Source organism: Stenella coeruleoalba, assembly GCF_951394435.1.
Source record: "Stenella coeruleoalba genome assembly, chromosome: 15".
Taxonomy (NCBI): Eukaryota; Metazoa; Chordata; class Mammalia; order Artiodactyla; family Delphinidae; genus Stenella; species Stenella coeruleoalba.
In genome coordinates, this window is record NC_137161.1 from 85,002,570 (window position 1) to 85,014,659 (window position 12,090).

Consider the following 12,090-nt stretch of genomic DNA (forward strand, 5'->3'; position numbering starts at 1 on the left):
GGCGGGACCCACGGAGCAGCGAGGGCAGCACTTTGGCCGGCTCGCTCGGCCCCGACGTGGCCACCAGGCATCAGGGATACACGGTGGCTGCCCTGACCCGGTGCAGACTTCCTGCTGACAGGGAGCACTGGCCCACGGGCTGCTGGCTCTGCGTCCTGCAGACCCTGGGCGGCCCTGGGCTCACGTCAACCTTTCAGAACCTCTGCTCCAGGGAGGCAGCTGGACAGGCACCCGTGTGCTGAAACCACGGCAAGGAGAGGAAACAACGCCTCAAAGGCATTTGGTAAACAGTTGAGGCTGGAGGGCAGGGGCTTGTCAGTTGCTCGGGTGGGACTGTTCACCATCCGGCCCCCGCTCGCCCGCTCACTCTGCCCCCGTGGCGCGGCGGGGGGCGCCCACCCACCCCGCAGACATTCCCCCCCGAGGGAGCTGCGTGCCTCCGACACCGGCCTGGCCGACGACGGGGGAGCAGTAGTTACATGCAGGGCACTTCCCAGCAGGAGCTTCCAGAGCGTTCCACGGCGCCGACCTCTCCCCACCCCCAGCCCAGCGGGGCCCCCAGATCCCCATCTGTGTCTGGGAGCACAAGAGACATAGCTGACCGTGAAGGACAGGGACGCGCGAGAGGAAACACGGGGGCATTTCAGGTGCCGAGACTCGGGGGTGATTTGTCGCCACGGAGCAACTTCGCTGACGTTTTCCTGAACATCGACCAGGCCCTCGGCTTAGCTCGCGGGGTGGGTGGACACGAGGATGCGCAGGACAGGTTCAACAGGAGACATAATTCACAGCAGTCACGGCACCAGGCAGAATGTGAGGACAGGGTCAAAGGGCCACGACGGGTCACCGTCGTGGCTGGGGGACGTGGGGCCTTCCTGGAAACAGAACACCCAGCTGGCTCTTCAGGAATGGGGGGGATTTCACACGGGGCCGTGGGCCAGGGAGGCGGGGATGGAGCAGTGGAGAGCTGCGGGGCGGGGCGGCTGCCGGCGTCACGACTGACGGGCGTCTGGGGGCTGGAACTGCTGCTGCTGGACCAGGCCAGACCACGCTCGGTTTTGACTTTCCCTCTTTGTAAGCCCGTGATTTATTACTTGGGTAGAGCAAGTTTTTAACTGATAACCTGAGGATCATTGTTAATGTTTTAATATAAGGAAATAAGAATTTCTTTATGTGATCTTTAAAAGATTGTACATTCATCAGTTCACTTTAATTATACCAACATTTCTCTGGTCAAACACTGTTTCTCATTTCCTGTCAAAATGAGTAGGAGGGGCTTCCCTGGTGGTGCAGTGGTTGAGAGTCCGCCTGCCGATGCAGGAGACGCAGGTTCGTGCCCCGGTCCGGGAAGATCCCACATGCCGTGGAGCAGCTGGGCCCGTGAGCCATGGCCGCTGAGCCTGCGCGTCCGGAGCCTGTGCTCCGCAACGGGAGAGGCCACAGCAGTGAGAGGCCCGCGTACCGCAAAAAAAAAAAAAAAAAAAAAAAAAAGTGAGTAGGAAACAATTCTCAAATGTATTTTCACCTTCTCAGCAAACTTTGCCAACACATCTGTTCCCCTAAGCAGGGATAACCGGCGGGGAGGGACTCCAGGTGTGGGTAACTGTGTGGCCTCTGGGCCCCCTCAGTCCATAAAGGAGGTTTGCATGGGTGGCGGGACTTCGCCCCGAGGGACAAGCAGCGACTCGGCCCAGGAAGGAAGGAGGGGCAGATCGCTAGGATCCAGGAAGGAGCCACGTCCGGGCAGGCGTGCAGCCCCTCCTCCAGAAGAAGGCTGTGAGTCACTGCTGCCACCAAACGGGACGTCCAATGCCCAGTCACCCAGGACGCCGGGCAGCTGTGAGCCCCGCCCGCAGGAAGTCAGGTCCGTAAATGAGCATTTCCACTGACATTACAAAGGAATTTTTAACAGAGATTACGACAGACAAGGTGAGATCATATCTGATAAATCTGTAACGCACGTGAGGGACACGCACCACCCTTCTCTCAACCGACAGCCCCCACTTCTCCAGCACCCCCAGGACTCGTGGAGACAAATACAGTGGTGCTAACGTCTGCTTTAACTTCCGGTTAACGCAGGGACCCGTCAGTGGGGTGTGAACAGCGCTGAGGCCGATATCGATGGAGCGCCCTTCATACCAGGGGCTCAGGCATCTCTTGCAAACCCTTCATCTGGCCTCACTTCATCCTCATAACCTGGGGAGGTGGGTACAAGTCACTGCCCATTACACAGATGGAAACACTAAGGCCCAGAGAGATCCGGGAACCTGCCCGAGGCCACACATTCAGCAACCGTGTGGATCTGGCCGTACAAACCCAGGCAGCCTGGCTCTGAGCCTCGCTCCCTCCCTCCCTCCCAGGGGAATTCCTGGGGCCAGGGCAGGGGTAGTGGGTGGGGGGGATGGGTAGTGGGGGCAGGGAATTCGGCCCCACGTGCCGTGCCTGGGTTCCTGGAGCAGCCCCCTCGGACCAGCACGTCTCCCCGCTGCTGCCGTCCTCCCCTCCGAGCTCCAGCCCCCAGCCTGTCGTCCATCACCTCACTGCTGAGCCAGGACCAAAAACAACTCCAAGGAAGCTTAGCAAGAAGAGTCAGCAAACTGGTCACAAAAACTATTTTCAAAAAACTCAATGCCATGTACTCCAGGCTACAGAAAACATAGCTGGGAGGCTGTGGAAGGAGCCCTGGCTGGCGAGTTTAAGGTCTGGGCTCAGCTGGTGGGACTTGGGACCTGCTCAATCTCTGCGCTGCAGTTCCATTGTTCGTAAGATTGGAGAAAATACCAGACGTAAAGGGTTTTCGAGCTGAAACGAAATGGGTGGCGTGAGAGCAGAGCAAGGCCCGGCCAGGGGGGCGTGGTGGCCCCAAGCTCGTCCCCGAGGTGACTTCTCTGTCCTGATAATCGCCCGAGGGCTTATCTGGGCGCTGGGCACCTAGGGCACTGCTCTGTGCGGGCTCTGTCCCTGTAGAGACGGTAGGTAATCGAGTCACCACATGCTGACGCGTGTAGATGTCCGTCTCCCTGGTGGTTCCCGTATGAACCGAGAGCAGCCCAGGTGTGTCACCATGGATCCTGGTCGCAGCTCCAGGGACCCCACTCCTGGTGCTCACAGCCTCACGCGATCCTTCTGACACATAGGATATGGCAGACGCGGTGGGGTGGGCAGTCTCCTGCAGGCAGGTCAGGGAGCCTGAGCTGCCCCTCCTGCTGGTGCTCCCTCCTGGCTCCTCTCGCCCCCCCCCCCCAGCTCCCTCTAAGGAAGCCAGCCCGTATGGTGACGCTCCACGGAGAGGTGGCCAGGCGAGGACCTCGGGGAGGCCTCTGCCCATCAGCCCAGGAAACGGGGTCCTGTGCACAAGCACCCGTGAGCTCAGAAAGGGGCCCTCCCTGGTCAAGCCCTTGGACAGCGCTGCAGGCCTGGCGACACCTTGTGAGAGCCCAAGGTAGAGGACCCAGCTAAGTTGAGCCTGGATTCCTGACCCACAGACTCTGCGAGGTAGCAGGTGTGTGCTGTCTGAGCAGCTATGTTGGGACAATTTGTTACCCAGCAGCAGATGATTAATACACCCTGACCAATGCGAGCTCCTCAGGGAAAGCACCCAGCTCAAGGCCAGACTGCACGCTCTGGGCTGCCAGAGGCTGGCTGGAGTTTGGTGCGGCCCCTGTTGTAAATGCAGGATTTCACGGTGCTCCAGCGAAACACCCTCTGTTAAGGTCAACATGTCCTCTTAACCAGCCCAGACCCAGCTGTGGCCTTGGCCCCATGAGTTTGCACAGGAAATCTAGGGTAAGCTCCCGGCCTTTCCACTGCTGGACATCCTGGCAGAACTGCAGAGCTCTGGAGCAGTGCAGGAGCTGGAGCGGTTCTGATTACAGGTGCCTCGGACCAAGGACGGGGTGAGTTAACGAGGGCTCTTAGCTCTGACAGAGCACATTCACACGTGTGGACAGAATTAGGGGTGCTCCAGCTGCGGACCAGGCAGCGGCAGCCCTAGGACTCCGAGTGTCCAAAGGGTATTTAAAAAAAAACAGTGGTTTCAATCTGAAAGGAGGTGGAGGCCAGAGAGCTCCAGACTCATAAGAACAAGCACATTTTTCCTACAGATGTTTCCGTGATAAAGGTTAGTGGCGAGCAAATCCAGCATTTGGTTTCATCCAGCAATGACCTTTGCTTTCCCATCATCACCACCGCTCACACCATCTTATCAGCTTCATCACTGCTACCGCCGTCGTAAGACGCAAAGTTAGAAGCCACTCAAGCAAACCAGCTACGTTGCTTGCGACTGTGGTGGGTTTTCTTTTTTTCCTCTTTGCCTGTAGAGTGAGTTTCCCATCACGGCAAGATCCAGGTCCTGACAGACCACGACCGTATTGTAGCCGACCTGGTCCGCATAACGCAACTCACGGCCCCTAATTAACCAACTGCATCCCACGTGGTTTGTATTCACAAAATTCAAGCTGTAGGGAAAGGATCTTATTCTCATTTTCCCCCTTAGAAAACTGAGGCTTAGAGGAGTTAAGTCACTTGTCCCAGGACGGACTGGATTTGAACTTGGGTCTGCTGACTCTAGGGCCCAAGCTACTTCCCAAGGGCAGAGTTGGGAAGCTTTCCATAAAGGGCCAGACACGTGTCTGAGAACAGGGGAACAGAGACGCAGGTGGGTGGCGAGACGGGGGAAGATGGTCGTGGTGCCTGGTGGTCGAGCGCTCAGCCTCTGTGTCCTAGTCTGTCTACTTGAAACTTCCCTCATTTCCCCAAGTTAAACAACATAAGACAAACGAAAGCAAGCAGGTTCTCTCACGAAGAGCTTGACTGGGAAGGAGAGGCAAGAGCTGGGCCAGTGTTTGGGGTGAGACACGGGGTCACGGCACGTCTGGAGCCCAGCGGGCGGCGTCAATACCGACCCTGGGTGGCCGTCTCCCTAGCTGCCCACATGGAGGCGGTGCCTCCTTGGCGTGGACGATCCAGCGTCCACTCTGCCTGCGAAGCTCAGCTGCAGCCCCGCTCCTGTCCGCCCCGAGCTCTGTGACACCCAGAGGCCCGCCCCGTGTGGCTTGACCCTGCATGGCCTCAGCCCCTTCCAGGACCCATGGGAGGCCACTTCCCTTCTGCCCAGAGGGCGCCCTCGTCCAGGGCAGGACTGGGGTCTCCCCGCCTTCAGGGGCCTAGCGAGGGGTGGGCTGCGAGCCACCGGCCGGGTGAACCGCGGGGTTCTCTGGAGGCTCCGGCCGAGGACGTGGACTCCGAATGGTGTGGCGTTTGCGATCCTTTCCAAGTAAAGAGCTACGCGTTAGAATGTTCTCTATAACCTTCCTACATTGATGGAAATAAAGTTATGAATAGTGTAATTTCTCTACCAGTGCTTCCTGGGCTCCCGTGCCTGCTAGGGAAGGCCGGAACCCAGGCAGGGCGACGTGGGGAGCCGGGGGGGGTGAGACGGATGCCCGGGTTTGGGGGAGGGGCTGACCCCACCGTGGCGGGAAGAATGCAGGGTGGGCCTGGTGCAGCTGAGGTGCTGCTGAGGAGCAGACTGGGGCGGGGCCGGAGGCTCCCATGGGCCCCTCTCGGGAGCACATCGTGCTTCCCTACAGACACGGGGATGCACTGAGGGGAGGAACCGGAAAAGCGACGGGATGGGGTTCGGGCCCAGGAAGGGTCAGTCCAGCGGGGCATGGAGGACGGGTGGAGGGTGGCTCCAGAGGAGGGGCCTGGGGGCCCGCTCACCCCGGGGGGCCCTGCCCCGCCCTCTGTCCCAGCGTTAACGAGGCGCTCGCAGGGCCGGCCGCTTTCCCTCTTCCCCGCCCCCCGGGCCGCGTCTGACTGCTCTACTGGCCTAGTCCTGGGGGCACCCCGAGTTCTCGGCGCATCTGCTCCTGTTACCCCGCCCCCACTGCGCTTGCAGGGCGCTTGAAAACCAACGCGGACGCTGGGCTCGTTGTCTCCTTCCCCACGCGGGCCTCAGAGCAGGCATCCTGGGGTCAGGGGTGCAGGGGAGAGAGCCCGGAGGGGCGGCAAAGGCCCAGTGGTATCTTGCTATTCTCCCCGGCAGGGCGAGGGGACGGGCAAACTCTGCACCCACTCCACCTCCGGGCCCCGTGGCCCCGGGTCGGGGGCTGCAGACGCTCCACCGCCGACCTGAGCTTTCACGGGCACGGCCCACTGGACGCAGAGCGAGCCCTGGCTCCTTCACTGAAGAACCGACAACGTTCTTCCTCCTGTTGGGTCAGGGACAGGGCGGACCTTGGCCCCGGGTCTAATCAGGGCTGAGCTGTTGGGACATCTGGGATCACAGAACAACACAAGGAAACTGCAGGCTGTGGCTCAGACCTGCACCGAGGGACCCACCGACTCCAGCAAGAGATGCAAAGGGAGAGACAGGCCGGCGCAATGCCAAAGTCCCTGCATGGGGACCTTTGTGATGGTTACTTCCCACAGCAGGAAGGTGATGGCCGAGACTGGCCTGGGTCTCCCCCTCTGGAGCAAGGCTGTTTCCCTGTGAGGCTCGCACACAGGCACCCCCACTAGCAGCCCGCCGTGGCCCCCGGACCCCTCTTCCCGTGTGTCCAGTGAGAGCTGGAGCCCGACGCAGCCACGCGGCCGCACACCGGGCCACGGAGCCCACGCACGCTTTGCTGGGCTGTGCGGAGCTCCCCCTCCCTACACCCCAGACCCGCAGCCCTGGTCCCGCGACAGTCTGTGAACGTCAGGTGTGTATGGGCGTCAGGTCAGAGCCTCAGGCTTTGGTAGGAGGGGCTGGGTCTGCTCTGCCGCTGTCAGGGCCCCTCGTGGTGTCAGAGCCCCTGGGGATTCTCAGCCACCAGGCCCCCTGAAAGGGCAGAGGCTGCAGGGCAGGCGGGAGCTGGGGCTGTAGGCGCCTCAGGCAGGAGTCCTCCCTTTGGGGTCTCCCCTCACCTCCCCGGTCCCCGGGGGCTCTCCTCCCTCAGGGGTCTCCCCTCCCCTCCCCGGGACCCGGGGGGTCGGGCAGGCTGCGTGGCTCCCCTCCTTCCTGTCCAAATCTGCTCTCCCCCACCTTCACTCCCCCAACATTACAGTGTTTGCAGTGCTCCAGGCAACCAGAAAGCCCCGAGCACCCTGGACACTGGGGTGAATCAGAGGGGTCTTTGCATCACAGACAGGAGGTGCAGAGAGCAGAACGGGTGGCGTGTTCCGGAGCAGAAGGGTCCCTAGTTCTGCCCAGGCCGGGGACAGGGCGGCCAGGCCTTGAGGGGCTGGCCTGAAAGGTGGGCTGAGCGGAAGACTGGAGGGTCTTCCAGGGACTGGAGTGAAGAGCAGGGGTTCCGGGCAGATGCAGCGCGGTGTGGGTGGGATGGCGTATGTTCCGGGGGAGCAGCCTGGGAGGTCTGGAAACACAGACGTGTCCCAGGCAGGAGGGCAGCCTTATCCTGAAGGTGGGGCCTGTCCTCCAGTAGTAAGTGTCCTGAAGGCCAGGATATGGGCTCCTTTCAGCTGTAGAACCCCGAGAACCTGGAGGTTTCACAGGGGCGGGGGCGGGGGTGACTGGCACAGCAGTCCTGCTGAGGAACCCACAGACACATCTCCCAGAAGCAGCTCTGGCCCCTTGGAAAACTCTGCCATGAGTGCCGCACTGACAGCTGAGCAAACACCCAGTCCCCTTCTGGCTGCAGCATCCAGATCTCCCCTGGGGATCTGGGGATCCTTCCTCCCATTAGGTCCATGTGGTCCAGGTAGAGATGACATCATCCCCTGGCTTTGGGACCTCAGGCCATTGGCTGCAGCAGATGGGCGCGTAAGGCAGGCTAACGGGGGCCAGTGGACTGCCACTGGAGGCACCGTAGAAAAAGGAAACTCTCTTTCTGCCGCCTGAAGCTACAGGGCCACCTTGATGAAGAGCCCGCCCCAGACAGGAGTGAGCTGAGAGGAGAGTGGAACCAAGAGGGGACGTGGGACCAGCCTGTTAGGGTGCTGGATCCAGCCATGCCTGAAGCTGTACCCAGGCTCTTCAACTCTTCTGTTATGTGAATTGATAATTGATTCTTTCAGTTTAAGCTGTTTGGGTTTCTATCTCTTGCAAACTGGAGTTCTTTCTAATGTATTATTTTTACCAATTTGAAATGCCTGGACTCAGAAATCAATCTCAATGAGAAATTTCCTAAAGATTACGCTTTCTCTCTGAGGTTAAAAGGATTTAAATATTACATATTTGGACTGGAGGGGACCCAAAGATCATTAACTCTCAACCTCTCATTGTTCTGTAGATGGGCCAGACCAATCCAGTAACCACACAGGATCTCAGTCATTCACTCACCACTTACTGACTGACCAGTCCAGGCGTGTCCTGGACATTTATCCTGCAGGTGGGACAGGCAAGTTGGGGGCAGAGTTGGGACAAGGACCCCAGTCTCCTCACTCCTAGCCCACAGCTTTCCCCTCTGCACCACGGTCCTCAGGGCCAGGGCTCAGAGAGGTGAAGTAACTGGCCCCACATCACACAGCCGGAAACCGGCCGAGCCGACACTCAGAGGCTCAGGGCAGTCTAACTCGGGAAACCGTGTTGTTTCCAGGCTGTTTTCACACAAGTCTGAGTGTTTCATGCCGACCAGTTTGCGACATGATGAAGCCTCTGGCCAGGTGAGTGGAAATTGGCCCCAACGAACTTTATTTTCTGCAGGCCTGGTTAGCAGCACTGCTAGGCATCAGAACGAAACCATTATAAGGGGCCCTTGGGCTGTGAGAGGCGGAGACTGGGAGGGCAAAGGGTACCTGGCAGCCACGCTGGAAGTACTGGAATCCTCCTTTCAGAACATTCTCTGCAGCGTAAACACAGACGGCAGAGCAACGCGCTGAGGGCGGAGCATCCGCCTCTGTGCCCCGGCCCCTGCTTTCCGTGTTCCTGATGGAGTCTGTTTGGAGGCTGCCGCCCACGCCGCGGTGGCAGAGCCGATGGACAGCCTCCTTCCATCCCCCTCCGCGACCCCCGCCCCGGGGAGAGTCAGCATGGGAGCAGGTGTGTGTTGGCAGAGGGGCCCCCGTGGAGGGGGCGGGAGCGGCCAGCGCCCTGCATCATGGCCAGGCCACACGGGCTCAGCCTCAGCTCAGCACTTGGGAAAAACACCTGGTCCACCCGCGTTCACAGCAGCTCCACCACAAACCCGAGAGGTGGAAACAACCCAGGTGTCCACTGATGGGCCCACAGGTAAAGAAAATGGGATGTCTGCCCACAGTGGACATGCCTACTGCATGAGAAGGAACAGAGTCTGACGCCTGCTACAACACGGATGAACCAAGAAAACACGCTGAGTGAGAGAAGGCGGGTGCACAGGACGAATGTGGGGAGTCCACGCCTAGGAAGTACCTAGACTAGGCAAATTCACAGACAGAAAGTAAATTAGAGGTCGTCCGGGGCGGGGGGGAGGGGAGAGGGAAGGGTCTGCTGATGGGCGAGGGGCTCCTGTTTGGGAAGATAAAGGACCCCAGAGGAGACAGCGGGCAGTGGCCACACAACAGGTGAATGTGCTTCACGCCCCTGAGCTGGACGCTTGCCAGTGATGAGATCGGCACGTTTCACGTTAACTGTGCTTTACCACAAAACAAACAAACAACAAACAAGACCCAGGAACTGCGCACACCCCACGGTCGCCCGCTGGCTGGCTGCGGCCCCAGTGCCGGCCGGGTCTCCCGTCCAGGCTCCAGCCCTGTTCTCTGGACGTCTGCTCTGGTCCTGGGCCTGAGGCCCTGTCTGGAGTGCCTGGGCCCCCACAGGCTGGGTCCTTTCCCTGGAGTGCAGGCTGGCGGTGGGCAGGTCAGCTCTGCAGGTCACAGCTGGACGGCTGTGCGCCCCTCAACCCAGCGGTACGAAGGTCCTCACTGATGCCCAGCGAGGTCCCAGCGGTACAAAGGCCCGCAGTGATGCCCAGCGAGGTCCCAGCGGTACGAAGGCCCGCACTGATGCCCAGCGAGGTCCCAGCGGTACGAAGGCCTGCACTGATGCCCAGCGAGGTCCCAGCGGTACGAAGGCCTGCACTGATGCCCAGCGAGGTCCCAGCGGTACGAAGGCCCGCACTGATGCCCAGCGAGGTCCCAGCGGTACGAAGGCCCGCACTGATGCCCAGCGAGGTCCCAGCGGTACGAAGGCCTGCACTGATGCCCAGCGAGGTCCCAGCGGTACGAAGGCCCGCACTGATGCCCAGCGAGGTCCCAGAGCTCCTGCTCTGACGGATGGCACGCGCCACGTCCCCTCCCTGAAATGTCCCCTCCCTGCCACGTCCCCCGTCTGCCCGCGTGGGCTCTTCTGTGGCCAGGCCCATGTCCTCCTGGAACGCTTGGCCCCTGCCCCACCTGCTCCAAGGAACCTCCACCTCCCCCCAGACAGACTTTTGTGTAGAGGCCGACGCGACCTCCTGGTGGCGCACTTGTTTATCCTCGCTGACACGAAAATACTGTGGGACCGTTCCAGAAAAATCCTGCTAGGTTAGGCCCTCAGTGCTGATTGGTTTACGACGATAACCTCTCCAAATAGCAAAAGGTCACCTGATGTGTTCTGTGCACCGGCCGAGTGACCAGAACCCCTGTGTCCTCCGGCAAGCCTGGGTCTCTGTCCACAGAGGGATTCCAAGAATACTTCACCCTCCCAACTCCGCACCAGCAGATCTGAGCAGAGCCCTCAGGCCAGCTGCCAGGCTCAGAGGAGACGGCCGTCGGCGGGGCGGTGGGCGTCGGGGGGAGGGGTCGCCCTGTGGGCCAGAGGGCAGGCGGCAGAGCTCGCTGCAGGGCAGCTGGGGCCAGGCGCACTCTGGCCTCCACACAGGACACGACGTCTCCCTGTGGGTTAGCCCCACAGAAGGGACGGTCCTTGAAACATACCCAGGGGTCACCTCTTACCTAAAAGGGGTACAAACATGGATCCACGTGGCTTTTCGAGACCTGACTCAGTGCCGGGGCCACTGCCCGGGCCCAGCCAGAGACGGCAGCTGACAAACATCCCCCCTCCACACACGGAGGCTCCCGCACACCTAGGTTCCCATGGAGGCGACAGCATCGCTCCCCTAGAGCAGGTCCTGATAAATCCAGACGTTAAACACCCCTGAATCTCAAAAGCAAGACCTGGCCGCTGTCCCCGTCGGGACACCCAGCCCTCGGCCTCTTTCCAGCCATGACCGGAAGCCTCCTGCCCCACCAGCAAAATGACCATCATCGAGGGGGACGCTGCTGGCGCCTGAGCTCCGGGCTGGGGGTGGAAACGCGGGACCTACCGGCCTCGCCGACGAAGACCTCCACGGGCGCGCTGGCCGGGCTCTCGCCGATGACGTTGTAGGCTGTCATGACCACTTCATAGCGCCGGTATTTCTTCAGATCTGCAAGGGCCAGGGGACAGGGGTCAGCTGGCGGGACCCCCTCCCTTTCTTAGAAAACTCCCTCCATGAGCCACGCTGAGGGACCAGTGCCCCTTGAGAAGACGCGGGGGAAGAGCTCTTTCTTGCAGAGAGAGGTCTGCGAGGGGCCTGCCACCCTCTGTCTCGGCACTGGTGACACTCGTGAGGCAAAGACGCAACCCATCCTGCGCTCAGGGGAAGGCGGCAGCAGGCTCGTCTTCTGAGGGAAAGAAGCTAGGATACAGGGCCTGACCCGGGCTTGCCTTTTGGTCCAGAATCTCTCCGTAAGCGTAGGAACCGACGGAGTGAGACCCTGGCCCAGTAGGGCAGGCAGAACCTTGACCACCTTCAAGGGGGGGCCTGGAGGTCGGATCCGCGGCACCTCTGCTGAGCTAGCCGCTCGCTGGGAGGCACGATTTGCAGGAACCATGCACCCAGGTGGTCCGGCACGCACCTGGGGCCTCGGGAAAGCCACGCAACGGGAGAACCTTCCAGAATGTTTTGGCTTAGAGGCCAGCTGCTCTCACCATGTTGGCTAGTACAGAGCTCGTGCCTGGCTACGGGGCCTGGATTCACATGTCATTTTCTTCCCAGGACGTGGCCATTAAAACTCAAAGGCCTCGGTTTGCCGATATGTGTACATTTCATGGTCAAGGTTCTGTCCACGTGGGCCAGCCGTGCTGCCAGACGAACAGCGTGGCTTCGTCTCAACCCCGGGACTCGTGTGGCCCCGGGAATC

General features: G+C 60.6%; 1 protein-coding gene across 1 annotated transcript in view; it reads right to left on the reverse strand.

The window, feature by feature from the left end:
• The window catches only part of SDK1 (sidekick cell adhesion molecule 1), an 816,979-nt gene that overhangs the window by 46,255 nt on the left and 758,634 nt on the right, over positions 1 to 12,090 (reverse strand). Inside the window, exon 35 of the mRNA XM_079943718.1 lies at positions 11,232 to 11,333. Within this exon, the coding sequence (XP_079799844.1) occupies positions 11,232 to 11,333 (102 nt within the window). The remainder of the gene's footprint in view (positions 1 to 11,231; positions 11,334 to 12,090) is intronic.